Here is a 19955-nt window from a genome sequence, read left to right as displayed (position 1 = left end):
CCAATTACAACTGACACTCCCCTTCAGGACTGTGCCCTCTTTCACATGTGAGTAACAGACCTTTCAATCAATGTATGAAATGGGGGTTCATGCCTTTTTGTGGCTAAAATCCAAAATGGGTAGATCTCCATACTTAATGTTTTAAGTACTGTGTTTGCATTTTGGGAATTAAAATCTAAAAATACACAAGGGATTTCAATTTAATCTTCATAATGAAGGAAGAGCCAAGTACATTCATTTTTACAATCAGGGGAGAGCCAAATCCAATCATCACAGAACACAAATTCAGAATTTAATATTTCTGTAGTTGCCAAATGCCAGATATTAGGTACCCTTTGGAGCTTTAGGAGCCCATGAAGGGAAAAAAAAGTTGGTTCCATTCTCCAACCTATTATTATTGATGAGAGTTATTATTATTATTCAAATTTGTCCACTAGACCTGGGAATTTCAAGATTTTCATCATATAAAGAATTCAGATCATTATGTAATTTAGTTGGAAAGATTATTAAAATGAGTATTAAGAAAAGGATATTAGAGAAATCAAGATTCTATTCTGCTCAGAGCAAAATGGAAGAGTAAGATGCTTCAGCCTTGTCCCACTCATTTCTTGGGGTCACTGAAAAAACAAAAGTGGACAGGCCTCTAAAAGGCTCATTTATGCAGATTATCTTATTTACCTTCCCCTTACCTGAGCAAATTCTTCTGGCCACTCTATATCCTCTTCATGAATGCTTAATTCTTTTCCATGACCAATTACTTCTCCAACTTTCACCTGTGTGTCCTTATGATTAGGGAAAGATTTAAAGTTCAGGATATCATATCTCTCATCAGCCATCCTGGCAGCATACACACATAATTCATCCTTGTCATCAAGGTCAGGATTGACACATCTCAGGAAGCGGTGGAGCTGAAGGTAAGGAGAGAAATTGGTTACTCCATGCGAAAAGAAAGAGTTATTCCCATGTCCTAAAGCTTCATAATTAGAAAATAATGGGCTATGCATTTGGATCTTACAAAAGCCCTCATTCTCTCTTTTCTTAAAATTCTTCTGAGATCTTCACAGCATTCTGTATTCCATCTCTCCTTTTCCTACCAAATAATAGACTACAGAAGAGTAATTGGGCTACTAAATTTAATACATACTAGATAATAAACACATAAAAGTAACTTTATCTTCCCTCCACCAAATCATGAATTTCTTTCAGATGTCTCTTATGTCTGATACTCCAAGTTCTTTGGTAAAAGCCATATTGACAGACAACTTAAAATTTTCTATAAATGGAAACAGAAGCCTACTATTTCCTCCCTTCAGTATAGTCAGTGCTTTAAATACTAGAACATTCTTTTGTCATTCCTCATATCCCCAGAAGTTATGATAGTTTCTAGCACAGAGTAGGGGCTTAAGAAATGGGTATAGATACAAAATTTTTAGGAAATATATTTCAACTTGCAAAAAGTCTCTTTAATTAAAAAAAAGTCTGTCCAAATTCTGTAGAGAAGTTGATAAGTTGGATTTAAAATTAAAGGTCAATTTGACATTTATAGTGATGAAATTCAAAGTAAAGAAGAATAAGGGAATGCAAATGATTCAAAATTTTAAAAATTCTATAAAAATTAATGAAACAATATAAAAGACAACGATTCCAATAGAGAAAAAAGGAAAGAATTTGCTTCGTTGTGATAAATTAGGATGAAATTAAACAATAACACAAATGGAGGAATATTTGAGAAGCAATGGTTTTAAGTAAATGCAGAAAATAATTTTGACAGAAGCAAGAGCATGAAGGGAGAATTTAACATATAAAAGAGGCACCCAAGAAAGAACTTTTGCACTGTAGAAGAAAATGTAGATGGACAGGCAATTGTTGAACCTCATTCTCACCACAATTGGTTTGACAAGGGAAGAATGCATATACACATTCAATAGGGTCCAGATCGTTATTTTACCCAATTGAGAAGTTTTAGGAAAGGGAATGAAAAAAGGTAAAATATGGAACAAATAAGTAAAAAAACAGACTTTTAAGGAGAGGATGGACAAAAATAATAGGAAGGATAAACTAGAAAATAGAAGGGAAAGAAATAAGCACTGGTTGTAATCATAAATATGAATTTGAATGAATTGGACTCACCCATGATACAGAGACAGAGCACAATAGATAAGAAATGAGTATCTAACAATATGTGATGTACAAGGAAAGATAGTTGAAGCAGAAAGACCTAAAATTAAAATATGATCTGCAGTAGAGTGTGTACTATTTTAGGAGGTAAAAAACTTCAAAGGTATCAATCAAGATCTCAGATAAAACAAAAGGAAAAGGGGCCCTAATTAAAAGAGAGAGTCCAGGAAATTACCTTATGCCAAAGATACCAAAGACAAGGAAGTAATGTCAGAATATCTGGCAGCAAGATCTTCTGGTAAAGACTTCTTTTCTGAAATATATACTACATCTAGAACAGAACTAAACTTGTTAAAATAAAAGACATTTTCCAGATGATAGATGGTCAAAAGATACAAAATGACCATTTTCAGAAGCAATGAAAACTAAAACAGTTATTTGTCAGAAAATAGTCTTAGTATAAATTAGAAAAAATGGATTTGAAAACAACTGGGAGGTACCACCTTATGCTTATCAGAAATGACAAAACTTCAAGGTGATGAGATAAAAATAAATATACTCATTGATTATTGGCAGAGTAGTGGACTTCTTCCATCATTCTGGAGAACAGTTTAGAACTATGACCAAAGGGATATAAAATGGCACATATCCTTTCACCCAGAAATAATAAATCTCAGATTAGTTGCAAAAGAGATAAAAGAAAATGGAAATGGACCTATGTTTACAAAATAATTTATAGCAGTTCTTTTCCTTGTGACAAAGAATTACATACGAAGGGGATATTCATCATTGGGAAAGGGGTGGACAAATTGTAGCATGATTTGCTGGGAACCATCAGACCACAACGACGTGACAGAGTCATCCATGGTAGCTGAGGAGACCACAGAGTGGTCCTTGGTGAGATGTGATAGCCCACCTAATACCCTTATACATGACTTCTTTCATCAATGCCACTTACCTATGAATTGAAATTATTATTATTCCCCCTTATTTCCAAATAAATAATGTAAGAGCAAAATACCTGTACCCTAATTCTCTAAAACATCACCAAAAGATCAGACCCCTAAACCCAATCCCAAACAGAATATCATGGGTTAACATTAACTTAGATAAATAACTCCCAACAAAACTGCAGCTGCAGACCAAGTCCCAAAACTTCCCCACATACAGAAGCCTATTCTCATGAAGCCAGCACACAAATCAATCATAGAGGTCCAAGCCATAATTACAAGTACATCAAGCTTCAGAATGCCTCAGTGACTCGATTACACAAATCAGTAACTCCCTAGAAGACCAGTCTAAATTTGAATTGTGTTCCCAGACCCCTCAGCCTCCATGATATGTTTGTTGAATTGTCTTCTAAGAACTGCTAATTAATTATTTCATTTTATTGAAGGAAATATGTAATTTTCCTTGATTGTAAGCTCAAAACTTCTCACAGGGTAATGAGAAAATTAAGCCAGCTGTGATGAAATCATTTATCTTGTGTGCAACCTTTATTCTGTCCATAATCACAATGCAAGAATATAGAATGTTAATCAAGTGATTTGTTAAATGTTGATGTATCAGTATTCCAATGATCTCTTTGATTTTGTGTATCTGCATGCCAAGAATATGGATATAAAAATAAAGATCAGACATTGGGAAAGCGGAGCAGTTGTTAGATGCAAAGCAATCCCATGGCTGTTATGATTAAGCTGTCTTCCATTTTTTATTTTTGTTAACTGATTGTTTGCCACCAGTTGGGATACCCTGGAGTCTTGGGCAAGGGTGGACTTTGCCCGTGACATTATCTGGCACCAGAACAGGACCATTCCCGCCTATGTAAGTCCCCTTCCCCTAGCCCTAAAAGTTTTGAATGGATCAGGTTCTCTCCCTGGAAGAGATCCCAGGCCCCCCTGTGTATAGAGCAGGGTTTGGGGGGGAGTAATCCAGGGCACCCATTATAAGAGGAGCAGGCTCCCAGAGAGGAGGGGTTTCAGAACAGGTTAAGATAGGAGAAGAAAAGAGCTGCCATGGGACACAGTGAATACAAAGAAAGAAAGCTATTCACTGGAAAAAGAGGAGTTAAATTCAGCAAGACTCAACTAAATAAATTTTTGGACTTTATCCAAATTTGCAGTCCTTGGTTCACTGAGTAAGGGACATTAGATTTAAAAACTTGGGAAAAGATTGGCTTTGATATAAAATATATTATGCCGAGCATGACCCCACAGAAGCATTCTCATTCTGGTCCCTCTTTAGGGACACATTAGACCCAACTCATGAGGCCACTTGCCTTGCACAGTCCTTCTCAAACTTGTCTGCAACTGAAAAAAAACACCCTTATTATCTAGGTAAAATTCCAAGGCTGAAATCTTCAGGGTCTCAGTCTGGGACCAGGAGTCTGAAGAGGAGGAGGAGAATGACAAGAAACTCCCCTCCAGAGAGGCAGTAAAACATAACATTGATTGGGATTTTCCAGTTAGACTCAGGCCACCCCCACCACCTACACATACCAAGGGGAAAAGGAAGGAAAAAGGAGAGATGAGTCAAGGTCCACTCCTACCCCACCCTGCACTGTAGGTTTTTAGGGGGCAATACAAAATGCACAAAGAGATGGAGATTTCTCTTTTCCCTGTCCTTTATGCAGGAGGAGGAGACTCAGATGATGAAGAGGAGCCCAGGTGGGAATTTCTCCACTACAAAATGATTAAAGAAATCAAAACAGCATGCACCTCATGTGGCCCCACTTTCCCATTCACTTGAACCTAAGTAGAGACCCTTGAGGGGAACTGGATGACCCCTTATGATTGGCATCAGACTGCCCAAGCCTGTCTGACAGGTGGAGATTTCATCCTTTGGAAAGCAGAATACAAAGGAGCCACTGAGACAGAAGCAGCTAACAACAAAAGAAAGGGAAATAGGGGATCACAAAAGACATGTTGTTGGGTGAGGATGACTGGACAAACTGTGCAGAGCAAATTAAGCTGCCCAAGAAAGCTCTGTTCCAATGTACTAGCTGTGCTTTAGACTCCTGGAAAAAAATTCCAGTATCAAAAGGGCTAACCTCAGGGCTGGCCACTATCAGACAAGACTCTGAGGAAAAGTATGCAGACTTTTTGGATAGATTGTTTCAGCAAATCAAGAGAACCATCCCCCATGAAGATGCGGCTGACATTGTAATCCTTCAGCTTGCATACGAAAATGCCAATAAGACCTGCCAGGGGATGCTCCAAAATGTAAAAAGAACAGGGAACATCAGTGACTTTGGAAAGGCTTGTGAGGATTTCACTCCCTCCTTTGTCCAAGATGTGGCCATAGCAGCAGCCCTCCAGGGAAAGACATATCCTTAGATGATTAGAAATGCAGGAGCTAGAAAAGAGTGTTTCAGGTGTGGGGGAATAGGACACTATCAGAGAGAATGCCCACAGGGTGACATTAGACCAACGAGAACCCTACCACCCACATTCAACTATGGACCAAGTCCCTGTAACAGATGTGCAAAAGGTTACCATTTGCCCAAATACTGTCATTCAAGATACCAACATAATGGGTACTTATTACCTGTTAAGCCTCCTCAAAACATGCCACAGGGAAACTTAAAACAGGGCTGAGTCCCTCAAAACAATGGGGCAACAACTGTGGGGCTGTCAGAAAAACCCATTCACTCCCCAGCAATCCACTCCTTGCAGGGAGCAACACCAGGAAGCATAGGATTGGACGTCTGCACAGACTCTGGTCTCATATTGACCCCTGATTCTCCCCCTGCACTCATCCCTACAGGGGTGAAGGGGCCCCTGACCAAGGGGACAATGGGCCTCATTATAGGAAGGAGCGCTCTCTCTCTCCAGGGAATAGTTGTAACCCCTGGAGTAATAGACTCAGATTTAACAGGGGAATTACAAATAATAGTACAACCTCCAACTAAAACTGTAACAATAATGAAGGGGCAGAGAATTGCCCAACTGCTCATTCTCCCTAATGTACAAAAGGCTAATCCAATCCTCAAAACATCTAGAGGTCAGGGAGGATTCAGATCCTCTAATTGGGCATTCTGGGTCCAAGAAATAAAAAATTCAAGACCCATGAAAACTCTTAATATAAATGGAAAGAATATAGAAGGATTCCTGGATACGGGTGCAGACACTAGTTGTATAGCAGGGAAACACTGGCCGCCAACGTGGCCCAGCAAAATCAGCCCGTCTACCCTCATAGGTATTGGAAAGACCACTAAGGCAGCTCAGAGTTCTCAGATTCTAACATGGTCAGATGGGAACCTGTCAGGACAGTTCTATCCACACGTGGTCCCTTCTCTCCCTGTCACTATATGGGGATGAGACATACTATCACAAATGAAGGTCTCTTTAGTCACACGAGACGAAGATGCCCAAACGCCCCCCAATAATGAACCCCTGGATTTTCCTGAGATAACAGCTGATGCAATCACCAGGAAGTCCGATAAACCAATCTGGATAGAGGAATGGCCCCTAACAGATGAGAAATTACATGCTTTAACAAGAACTAGTACAGGAGCAATTACGTTTGGGACAAATAAAGCCAAGTAACAGCCCATGGAACACCCCTGTATTTGTCATCAAGAAAAAGTCAGGCAAGTGCAGGCTCTTACAAGATTTAAGAGCAATCAATAATGTTGTGGAAGATATGGGGAGCCTCCAACCAGGACCTCCCTCCCCAGTAGCCATTCCCAAGGGGTATGACATCATAGCAATTGATCTACAAGGTTGTTTCTTTACCATCCCTTTGTTTACCCCAAGATAGAGTCTGGTTCACCTTTAGGGAGCCCTCAGTAAATTTGAAAAGACCATATCAAAGCTTCCACTGGAAAAGTCTGCCCCAGGGCAGCAAGACAAGCCCCACCCATTGTCAGAAATTTGTTGATCTTGCCCTAAATCATATAAGAATACAATTCCCACATGCATACATAATACACTACATGGATGACATCCTGCTGGCCCACCCTGACCCTGCCAAATTGCAGGAGATTATGTCCAGCACTGTTCAGGCTCTGGCAGAATAAGGGTTAAAAATGGCACCTGATCAAATCCAGACTAACCTCCCTATCAGGTACTTAGGACAGACCATTGGGACTGAAATCTGATCTCTCATCAAAACTTACACCTGAGAGTGGATCATCTCAGCACACTAAATGACTTTCAGCACTGTTAGGGGATATCAATTGGTTTCGCCCATTCTTAAAAATCATCACTGCAGAGCTTCAGCCTCTATTTGAAGTCCTAAGAGGAGACCCTTCCCCTACCTCACCCCGAAATCTTACAGAGGGAGGGAGCAGGGCCTTGACTCTAGTAAATCGAGCAATTAGCCATCAGGAATTGTCCCACTTAGACTCTTCTCAGCCTTGGCCTCTTATAATATTCCCCACCAAGTACAATCCAAGTGGGTGCCTGTGGCAAGATTTGCAGCTTGAATGGCTACAACTGCCTCACTCTACTGGGAAGGTATCTCCTCATTGATTGTCATGTTCATCACAGAATTGATCCTGGAAGGTCATAGGCAAAGCAGGGAACTCTTTGTCATGGACCCCCCTTTCATTATCACCCCTCTAAATGCTGTGCAAGTTGACCATCTGTATTGTCAATGGAGCAACTGGCAAATCACTTTGGCAAACTACTCTGGAGAAGTCCTCTACCACCTTCCTCAAAGTCCTTTGCTGCAGTTCTTAAAGACACAGGCAGTCATGTTTCCCTCCTGGTGTTCCCCAAACCTTCTCCCCCTCCCCCACCCCCGCCCGCCATCATGGTTGTTACAGATGGTTCCTGGAATGGGAAAGCAGGAACAGTGATCAATAACAAGCCATTTATACAAGAAACAGGAGAATGTTCAGCACAGCGTACAGAAATTCTCGCAGTCGTTTATGCCTTTCAAAACTGGTTAATGTGCCCGTCAATCTGTTCTCTAATTCCCAATAAGTAGTCAAACTTTTTCCTCATATTGAAACTGCCAGCCTGCCCTCCTCTGAAAGTTCCATTGTCTCCTCCCACTAGAACTCCAAAACCGCACTCAGGCCCGCAACACTCTGTTCCACATCGGTCATGTCAAGGCCCTTCCTCATTGCCAGGCCCAATCCATGAAGGGAATCAGCTCGCAGACAGCATAACCCGGGTGTTCCTCACAGCAGTCCAGAATGCTGAGGAAAGCCACGAAATTCACCACCAAAATGGCCCCTCACTTGGACAGCAACATCTTGTCACCTGAGAAGCTGCTAGAACCATTGTCAGTAACTGGCCACACTGCCCCTCCCACTCCCATCCCCTGCCCAATGGGTTAACCTCAGGCCTCACCACCTCTGGCAAACAGCCGTGACGCAAGTCCCCTCTTTTGGCCGCCTCTCTTATGTCCATGTCTCCATGGATACTTTCTCCCCGGTGATCGTGGCCACAGCACATACAGGGGAGGCCTTCAAAGATGTCTCACAACCCCTGTTTGCAAGTTTCTCTTATATAGGAATGCCAAAAGCACTAAACACAGACAGTGGACCAGCACATACTTCTAATGCCTTTGCAAAACTCGGTGGCTCCTTTCTAATCTCCCATAGCTCGGGCACCCCCTGCAGCCCTCAGGGGCGATTATTGAGCAAGTCCACCAGACCCTAAAAGCACAAGCCAAAAAACTACGGGATGGAGATTTCTCACACTCTCCCCCCTCACATCTTAACTCATGCTATGTGTGTACTGAACCATGTGAATCTTAACAGCAATGACCATTCCCCTGTGACAAGGAAATCACTTTAAAGGACTGATATATATTAATTTAAGGTCGCCAAGGAATTCAGCTATGTAATTCCTAAATGAAAACTCAAGTCAGCCGTCAACCTTTTATAGAGTTTAATTACAAACAGGAGGAAGAAAGGAATTAGAGATAGAGAGAGAGAGGGAGAGAGAAAGGGGAGAGAAGGGAATAGGGCTTAAATACCCCTTCTGTTTAGGCTGGGCCAAAACGCCCAAGCCCTTAGATAGCTGGGGCAAAGAAAGAGATCAGTCCCTATTACTCACGTGACCAAAATGGAGAAACAGTCTTGGGGGCCTCCACCTCCAGCTTCCTTCAGAGCAAACTTCTCCGAGCACCTCTCCAACCACTCAGAGCCAAAACTCTCCAACCACACCTCATTCCTCAGACCCCTCTATATTTAAGAAACCATCCAAGTTCCCTCCCCTCAGTTCTCACATCTACCAATCACTGTCCATGTCTCCCTGTACCAATGGTAGCTCTAGCTTAAACCAGGACTGCCCAGAGGTCTGTGACTTTGCACATGTCTGTTGAAGGTCATATTCTCAAATAATTAAATCTTGATCTTTTGCTACAGCCCTTCCTAAATCCTGTTACCCTGAGTAGGGCAGAGATTGGAATAATTAAATTTTGATCTATGCTGCAGCCCTTCCTAAATCCTGTTAGGACTGAGTAGGGTGGAGATTGCAATTTCCAAGACCTGGTTCTGTCATTCCAAGTATCTCCATTGTATCAATTCTAAAATCAATCATGACTCAAAGAAATTCCTGTTCTATGCTTAAGCATAGGTCAAAGCCCTTTCCATTGTTCAACAAAAGGTTTCTGTCCTAAAGTAATCTTAAGAAGGGAGGAGGAGGAACCTCCCATGCCAATGGGGTTCACATTCCAATAGAGTTCCCACTCTCAATAGGAAATTTTTCAAATATGAAATTTCCCAATGTTGAAATTTCCAACATTTATAAGTCTAAGAAATTTTAAGGTTTACAATTTTTTGAATTTTTTTTTGTTTGAGATTGTATTTTTATAAAAATCCAAGAATTTTGCTTAAGATTTTACTGTTAAGACTTCCGGTTAAGATGGCGGCTTAGAGAAAGCTGAAGTTCAGATCTCCGGAAAACCCTTCCCGACCGATCTCAAACTAGAAGCTCCTAAGGCGCCGAAATTCAAAACGATCAACAGCACAGACCCTGGGAACCCTCCTCCTGGACCTGGACCCGGTTCAAAAGGTACGGCTCCCCTTAAAAGCCAGAACCCGAGATCCCTCGGACCTCAGGGGTAGGAGCGCAGAGTCCAAGGCTCCCGGAAGCGGCAGCCGCGCCGGGCTCAGAGAGCAGGGTCTGAGGAACAACAACCCTCAGGGTCTTCTACCCAAGTCCCAGTCCGGGTGAAAGTTACTGCCTGGGGCCTCCGCTGCAAAGAGCCGGTCGGTCCGGGTGAAAGTTACTCCCTGGGGCCTCCGCTGCAGAGAGCTGGTCAAAACAACAGCAACCCTCAGGGCGGGCAAGACAGCCTCACGGGCTGGATCCTGCTATCCAAGTCTCAGTGAAAGTCTGTGCTCTCGGAGCTTGGGGAAGCGGCAGCCCATCCCCCCGCAGGCCGACGAAACAGCCTCACGGCCAGGGATTCTGAAGGCAACTTCCGGAAATCGAGCCAGGGGGAGAGTGTGGCCTCATGGTCCGACCCTTCCATTCCAGTTCCAGTGAGGCATATTCAGTTTAACCCAGGGAACGCTCATAGAACCAACATCTGCCCAGGACTAAAGCCTCTGATCACCAGACAAAGACAAGAAAAGCCAATCCTCCACGTTCAGAGATGACAAATTCCACAGAAGCACAGAAGCCCCAAAATACCAAGAAAAATAAGAAGAAAGGGGCGACTCTGGACACATTCTATGGAGCCAAAATACAAAATACAGAGCAGATAGAAGAAGATATACAAGAAAATTCTCCAAAATCTTCCAAAGGAAATAGAAACTCTCCACAAACCCATGAAGAATTTGAATCAGAAAGGACCAAAAAGATGGAAGCCCTCTGGGAGGAAAAGTGGGAAATGATGCAAAAGAAATTCACGCATCTACAAAACCAGTTTGACCAAACTGTAAAAGAAAACCAGGCTTTAAAGCAAGAACTAATAAAGCAAAGCCAAAACACCAAGAAATTAGAAGAGAACATAAAATATCTCACCGACAAGGTGATAGATCTGGAAAACAGGGGGAGAAGAGAAAATTTAAGAATAATTGGACTCCCAGAAAAGCCAGAAATAAACACCAAACTGGACATGGTGATACAAGATATAATCAAAGAAAATTGCCCAGAGATTCTAGAACAAGGGGGCAATACATCCACTGACAGAGCTCACAGAACACCTTCTACACTAAACCCCCAAAAGACAACTCCCAGGAATGTAATTGCCAAATTCCAAAGCTATCAAACAAAAGAAAAAATCCTACAGGAAGCCAGAAAAAGACAATTTAGATATAAAGGAATGCCAATCAGGGTCACACAAGACCTTGCAAGTTCTACGCTGAATGATCGTAAGGCATGGAACATGATCTTCAGAAAGGCAAGAGAGCTGGGTCTCCAACCAAGAATCAGCTACCCAGCAAAACTGACTGTATACTTCCAAGGGAAAGTATGGGCATTCAACAAAATAGAAGACTTCCAACTTTTTGCAAAGAAAAGACCAGAGCTCTGTGGAAAGTTTGATACCGAAAATCAAAGAGCAAGGAATACCTGAAAAGGTAAATACTAAGGAAAGGGGAAAAATGTTATCTTCTTTTACTCAAACTCTCTTCTATAAGGACTACATTTATATCAACCTATGTATACTAATATGTGGGGAAAATGTAATGTATAAATAGGGGGTAAAGAAAGACCAAATAGAATAATGGTTCTCACACAAAGATTCACAGGGGAAGGGGAGGGGAAGAAAACTCCTATAAGAAGGAGAGGAAGAGAGGGGGGGGGGTTTACTTAAACCTCAATCTCAGGGAAATCAACTCTGAGAGGGAAAAACATCCAGATCCATTGGGATCTTGAATTCTATCTTACCCAACAAGGGTAAGGAGAAGGGAAAACCAAGGGGGGGAGGGGGAGAGGGAGAACAAAAAGGGAGGGAAAGAGAGGGGGGAGGGGGAGGGAACAAAAAGGGAGGGACTAAAAAGGGAAACATCAAGGGAGGGGACAAGGGGGACTGATTCAAAGTAAATCACTGGACTAAAAGGTAGAGCCGAAGAAGAAAAGGTTAGAATTAGGGAAGGCAATCAAAATGCCAGGGAGTCCACAAATGACAATCATAACTTTGAACGTGAATGGGATGAACTCACCCATAAAACGTAGACGAATAGCTGAATGGATTAGAATCCAAAACCCTACCATATGTTGTCTTCAAGAAACACACATGAGGCGGGTTGACACCCACAAGGTCAGAATTAAAGGATGGAGTAAGACCTTCTGGGCCTCAACTGATAGAAAGAAGGCAGGAGTGGTAATCATGATATCTGATAAAGCCAATGCAAAAATAGACCTGATCAAAAGGGATAGGGAAGGTAATTATATTTTGTTAAAAGGGACTCTAGACAATGAGGAAATATCATTAATCAACATGTATGCACCAAATAATATAGCACCCAAATTTCTAATGGAGAAACTAGGAGAATTGAAGGAAGAAATAGACAATAAAACCATACTAGTGGGAGACTTAAACCAACCATTATCAAATTTAGATAAATCAAATCAAAAAATAAATAAGAAAGAGGTAAAAGAAGTGAATGAAATCTTAGAAAAATTAGAATTAATAGACATATGGAGAAAAATAAATAGGGATAAAAAGGAATACACCTTCTTCTCAGCACCACATGGCACATTCACAAAAATTGACCATACATTAGGTCACAGAAACATAGCACACAAATGCAAAAAAGCAGAAATAATGAATGCAGCCTTCTCAGATCACAAGGCAATAAAAATAATGATTAGTAATGGTACATGGAAAACCAAATCTAAAACCAATTGGAAATTAAACAATATGATACTCCAAAACCGTTTAGCTAAAGAAGAAATCATAGAAACAATTAATAATTTCATCAAGGAAAATGACAATGGCGAAACATCCTTTCAAACCTTTTGGGATGCAGCCAAAGCGGTAATCAGAGGCAAATTCATATCCCTGAAAGCTCATATTAACAAACAAGGGAGAGCAGAGATCAATCAATTGGAAATGCAATTGAAAAAACTCGAAAGCGATCAAATTAAAACCCCCCAGCAGAAAACCAAATTAGAAATCCTAAAAATTAAGGGAGAAATTAATAAAATCGAAAGTGATAGAACTATTGATTTAATAAATAAGACAAGAAGCTGGTACTTTGAAAAAACAAACAAAATAGACAAAGTACTGGTCAATCTAATTAAAAAAAGGAAGGAAGAAAAGCAAATTCACAGCATTAAAGATGAAAAGGGGGACAGCACCTCCAATGAGGAGGAAATTAAGGCAATCATTAGAAATTACTTTGCCCAATTATATGGCAATAAATACACCAATTTAGGAGAAATGGATGAATATATACAAAAATACAAACTGCCTAGACTAACAGAAGAGGAAATAGAATTCTTAAATAATCCCATATCAGAAATTGAAATCCATCAAGCCATCAAAGAACTTCCTAAGAAAAAATCCCCAGGGCCTGATGGATTCACCTGTGAATTCTATCAAACATTCAGAGAACAATTAACCCCAATACTATACAAACTATTTGACATAATAAGCAAAGAGGGAGTTCTACCAAACTCCTTTTACGACACAAACATGGTACTGATTCCAAAACCAGGCAGGTCAAAAACAGAGAAAGAAAACTATAGACCAATCTCCCTAATGAATATAGATGCAAAAATTTTAAATAGGATACTAGTAAAAAGACTCCAGCAAGTGATCAGAAGGATCATTCACCATGATCAAGTAGGATTCATACCAGGGATGCAGGGCTGGTTCAACATTAGGAAAACCATCCACATAATTGACCACATCAACAAGCAAACTAGCAAGAACCACATGATTATCTCAATAGATGCAGAAAAAGCCTTTGATAAAATACAACACCCATTCCTATTAAAAACACTAGAAAGCATAGGAATAGAAGGGTCATTCCTAAAAATAATAAACAGTATATATCTAAAACCAACAGCTAATATCATCTGCAATGGGGATAAACTAGATGCATTCCCAATAAGATCAGGAGTGAAACAAGGATGCCCATTATCACCTCTACTATTTGACATTGTACTAGAAACACTAGCAGTAGCAATTAGAGAAGATAAAGAAATTGAAGGCATCAGAATAGGCAAGGAGGAGACCAAGTTATCACTCTTTGCGGATGACATGATGGTCTACTTAAAGAATCCTAGAGATTCAACCAAAAAGCTAATTGAAATAATCAACAACTTTAGCAAAGTTGCAGGATACAAAATAAACCCACATAAATCATCAGCTTTTCTATATATCTCCAACACAGCTCAGCAGCAAGAACTAGAAAGAGAAATCCCATTCAAAATCACCTTAGACAAAATAAAATACCTAGGAATCTATCTCCCAAGACAAACACAGGAACTATATGAACACAACTACAAAACACTCGCCACACAACTAAAACTAGACTTGAACAATTGGAAAAACATTAACTGCTCATGGATAGGACGAGCCAATATAATAAAAATGACCATCCTACCCAAACTTATTTATCTATTTAGTGCCATACCCATTGAACTACCAAAATACTTCTTCATTGATTTAGAAAAAACCATAACAAAGTTCATTTGGAAGAACAAAAGATCAAGGATATCCAGGGAAATAATGAAAAAAAACACATATGATGGGGGCCTTGCAGTCCCAGACCTCAAACTATATTACAAAGCAGCAGTCATCAAAACAATTTGGTACTGGCTAAGAAACAGAAAGGAAGATCAGTGGAATAGACTGGGGGAAAACGACCTCAGCAAGACAGTATACGATAAACCCAAAGATCCCAGCTTTTGGGACAAAAATCCACTATTCGATAAAAACTGCTGGGAAAATTGGAAGACAGTGTGGGAGAGACTAGGAATAGATCAACACCTCACACCCTACACCAAGATAAATTCAAAATGGGTGAGTGACTTAAACATAAAGAAGGAAACCATAAGTAAATTGGGTAAACACAGAATAGTATACATGTCAGACCTTTGGGAGGGGAAAGGCTTTAAAACCAAGCAAGATATAGAAAGAATCACAAAATGTAAAATAAATAATTTTGACTACATCAAACTAAAAAGCTTTTGTACAAACAAAACCAATATAACTAAAATCAGAAGGGAAACAACAAATTGGGAAAAAATCTTCATAGAAACCTCTGACAAAGGTTTAATTACTCATATTTATAATGAGCTAAATCAATTGTACAAAAAATCAAGCCATTCTCCAATTGATAAATGGGCAAGGGAAATGGATAGGCAGTTCTCAGATAAAGAAATCAAAACTATTAACAAGCACATGAAGAAGTGTTCTACATCTCTTATAATCAGAGAGATGCAAATCAAAACAACTCTGAGGTATCACCTCACACCTAGCAGATTGGCTAACATAACAGCAAAGGAAAGTAATGAATGCTGGAGGGGATGTGGCAAAGTAGGGACATTAATTCATTGCTGGTGGAGTTGTGAACTGATCCAACCATTCTGGAGGGCAATTTGGAACTATGCCCAAAGGGCGACAAAAGAATATCTACCCTTTGACCCAGCCATAGCACTGCTGGGTCTGTATCCCAAAGAGATAATGGACACAAAGACTTGTACAAAAATATTCATAGCTGTGCTCTTTGTGGTGGCCCAAAACTGGAAAACGAGGGGATGCCCATCAATTGGGGAATGGCTGAACAAACTGTGGTATATGTTGGTGATGGAATACTATTGTGCTCAAAGGAATAATAAAGTGGAGAAGTTCCATGGAGACTGGAACAACCTCCAGGAAGTGATGCAGAGCGAGAGGAGCAGAACCAGGAGAACATTGTACACAGAGACTAATACACTGTGGTATAATCGAACGTAATGGACTTCTCCATTAGGGGCGGTGTAATGTCCCTGAACAACTTTCAGGGATCCAGGAGAAAAAAAAACACCATTCATAAGCAAAGGATAAACTATGGGAGTGGAAACACCGAGAAAAAGCAACTGCCTGAATACAGAGGTTGAGGGGACATGACAGAGGATAGACTTTAAATGAACACTCTAATGCAAATACTATCAACAAAGCAATGGGTTCAAATCAAGAAAACATCTAATGCCCAGTGGACTTACGCGTCGGCTATGGGGGGTGGGGGGGAGGAAAAGAAAATGATCTATGTCTTTAACGAATAATGCTTGGAAATGATCAAATAAAATATATTAAAAATAAAAAATAAAAAATAAAAAATAAAAAAAAAAGATTTTACTGTTAAAAAAAATTCAAAGATTTTGATTCTGTTTGAGAAAAGATCTTCAAGAAAGAAGCTTGAAACTTTTATATCCAGAGAATGAACTGTTGCAGAAAGATGCCAAAACCCTACACTTCATCAAGAAGATCAAGAATGAACTTTGGATGTGATTGATTTGACTGAACTTTTGATTGAACACTTATTGTAACTGTATACATTTATGCCAAAAGGGACTGCCCCTAATTTGGCTTTCTGTCAATGCACCTAGCAAACATTGGTTTTGCTTTCTTTTCTTTTCTATTTCTTCTCTCACTATTCTAATTTCTCTTAGAAAATTGAATATTGTGTATATCTTTAGTTAGAAGTGAATTTAGAACTACAAAATGATTATGTTAAATGATCAATGGGGAGACTAGTCTCCCAATGATCATCAGGGGGAATTGTAAACCTTAAAATTAATATATATAATTAAATTAATATATATATCAGTCTTTTAAAGTGATTTCCTTGTCACACACCCATGGAAAGACCCCTGAACCTGGATAACGCCTTCCGTAAACCCTTTGTAAAATGGAAAGATGTGTCATCCCGTGTCTGGAAAGGTCCTGACCCACTACTAACATCAGGACGAGATTTTCCTTGTATTTTCCCACAGAATTTGGACTCACCGATCTGGATCCCCAGCCTCCTCATCGGGCCATATGTCCAGGCACCAGCAGAGGCAACTGTGGCCCTGCCCTGGTACCCCTCCCCAGTAATGCTTCATCTTCCTCTACAATCCTCTATATCATTACAATCTTCCTCTACATCTGCCTCCTCCAGATCCTGTGCACAATCTGATGGAATCTGTCCAATGTCTCTCTCCATCACCCGTTTGAACCCCCGCTCCATCAGCCTCTGCTGCTGTCCCCAACCCACCTGACAATTTCGAATCCTACAGCAAGTCCACCAACCTGGGGTTGACTCAAAGCTCTCTCACATCTGGCCTGTGATATAGTAAGATGGCAGGGCAAAGAAATAACCCCAAATCTACTTTTTGTAGCTATGCTTGCTGTACTAGCTTGTCACATAACATATCAGCTACTGCCCACTGGACAGACTTCCCAGAGCCTCCCATCCTTCATCCTGCTGCTTGCAATAATGATTTTCATTATTTATACCAATGATTCTGATTTTCTGGGAGGTCCAACAATCGCTTATATCTCACACAAGTCCGTTCCTAATTTTACTTATTTTGGCTTGTCCTACTTGCCCCCTCTATGTTTCACAGTGGGCCCAAATCCCTGTCCAGGTTGCCTTCTGACAGACATTTGCTCATAACTTACTGACTCTCCAGGAAAAGGCAGTGTAAGAAATGTATGGTTACTTCAAATGATGTCACCAGCATTTTCCTTCAACAAGTTTTCTGTTCAAACCTCTCCCATCCTCCCACGAAAAGAGATTCTAGAATTTAAATATCTGTCTGGTAAACTTTGGAATCAAATTGGTGAAGCTCATAGATTCCCTCCCTGGAGATAATGTGGGTTTCCCAGAAGGGGAGTCTAATAGGCTATTATTAATGGTTCATGTGACAAGGAAATCACTTTAAAAGACTGATATATATTAATTTAAGGTCGCCAAGGAATTCAGCTATGTAATTCCTTAATGAAAACTCAAGTCAGCAGTCAACCTTTTATGGAGTTTAATTACAAACAAGAGGAAGAAAGGTATTAGGGAGAGAGAGAGAGAGAGAGAGAGAGAGAGAGAGAGAGAGAGAGAGAGAGAGAGAGAGAGAGAGAGAGAGAGAGAGAGAAGGGGAGAGAGGGCTTAAATACCCCCTCTGTTTAGGCTGGGCCAAAAGGACCAAGTCCTTAGATAGCTGAGGCAAAGAAAAGAGATCAGTCCCTATCACTCATGTGACCAAAATGGAGAAACAGTCTTGGGGGCCTCCACCTCCAGCTTCCTTCAGAGCAAGCTTCTCAGAGCACAACCTCTCAGAGCAAAACCTCTCCAACCTCCTCCCTAGTCCTCAGACCCCACTGTCTTTAAGGAAACCATCCAAGTTCCCTCCCCTCAGTTCTCACATCTACCAATCACTGTCCATGTCTTCCCTGTGCCAATGGTGGCTCTAGCTTAACCCAGGACCGCCCAGAGATCTGTGGCTTTGCACATGTCTGTTGAAGGTCATATTCTCAAATAATTAAATCTTGATCCTTTGCTGCAGCCCTTCCTAAATCCTGTTAGGACTGAGTAGGGTGGAGATTGCAATTTCCAAGACCTGGTTCTGTCATTACAAGTATCTCCATTGTATTAATTCTAAAATCAATCATGACTCAAAGAACTTCCTGTTCTATGCTTAAGCATAGGTCAAAGCCCTTTCCATTGTTCAGCAAAAGGTTTCTGTCCTAAAGTAATCTTAAGTAGGGAGGAAAAGGACCCTCCCATACCAAGGGGGTGTTCATATTCCAATAGACTATCAGTAGGAAATTTTTCAAGTATGAAATTTCCCAATGTTGAAATTTCCAACATTTATAAGTCTAAGAAATTTTAAGGTTTACAATCATCCTTTGTTTTTGATTGGTCCCTCTATAGCCCAGGTCATGATTTCAGAGAGCTCCAAGAGTTCTCAATGGGCCTTCCAGACCTTAATTGGACTTATATCAACTAAATTTTCCTAACTGACTAACCACTTTATTGATGGTTCTACCCTGGCTGGCCATCACCCCTCTTAGTCTTTTTTGTAAACCCTTCAGCCTGTCCACTATTCACTTCTCACTATGAAGACTGATTTTCTCTCTATATACAGCAATGTTGTTACGCCCCAATGGAAAAAAAGAATTCAGACCTATCAGAACCTGCATTAGAGCACCTTTTGCATTAATCATACAGCTGCATAAAGGCTTCTCTTCTATACAGCATGTATCCCCAACAACTTATAAAATTACTCATTCAGAATGTATTCTAACAAATTGTCTTAACCCCACCATTCCTGCTTCTAGTGTGTATTTGTAAAATAACCACCATTTATCATGATCCCCATCATCATGACCATGGATTGGTACGAAGACCCAGGCATCTATCCCTTACAGTTAATATCCAATTACCTAACCCGCAACAAATGCTTTGTTGCATCCCTCATCCCAGGTATCACTGCTTTAATATCTATTATAGCATCATTAATAACAACAATCACGGCTCTCATTCAGACAGTCCACACTGCACAACATGTAGATAACCTTTCCAAGAATGCTTCCTTTGTCCTCTTAACATAGGAACACATAGATAAAGGCTTAAAAGCCTGTATAAATGTCCTTAAAGAAGCTGTTCTATACATTGGAAATCAGCTACAAAACAAAAAAGTGAGATTCAGATCAAAATGTCATGCAGAATTCAAATGGATCTGCATCTCCCCCCTCCCTTATAATCAATCAGATGTTCCTTGGCAAAACATAAAATAACATATTTTTGGCAATTGGAACCATTCAGAGTTTTCAGTTGATCTCAAAACATTACATAGACAAATCAGAAATATGAGTCACTCTGGCACCTCCCTTTATTCAGTCTCATCCATTGCTAATTCATTTTATGACAGCATCTCTTCCCTTATCTCCAACAGTGATTTGACCCACACCTTTATTGCTTAGGGATTTGCTCTTGTCTTATTTTTTCTCAT

General features: G+C 40.4%; 1 protein-coding gene across 1 annotated transcript in view; it reads right to left on the bottom strand.

The window, feature by feature from the left end:
• VN2R645 (vomeronasal 2 receptor 645) overlaps positions 1-19955 on the bottom strand; it is a gene marked incomplete at its 5' end in the record, with an annotated part of 50297 nt that overhangs the window by 8614 nt on the left and 21728 nt on the right. The window contains 1 exon segment of the mRNA NM_001099587.1: positions 690-967. Coding sequence (NP_001093057.1) covers positions 690-967 — 278 coding nt within the window.

The sequence above is a fragment of the Monodelphis domestica genome, chromosome 6 (assembly GCF_027887165.1).
Source record: "Monodelphis domestica isolate mMonDom1 chromosome 6, mMonDom1.pri, whole genome shotgun sequence".
NCBI classification, from domain to species: Eukaryota; Metazoa; Chordata; class Mammalia; order Didelphimorphia; family Didelphidae; genus Monodelphis; species Monodelphis domestica.
The sequence above is the reverse complement of the archived record's forward strand: the minus strand, read 5'-3'. Positions and strand labels throughout refer to the sequence as shown.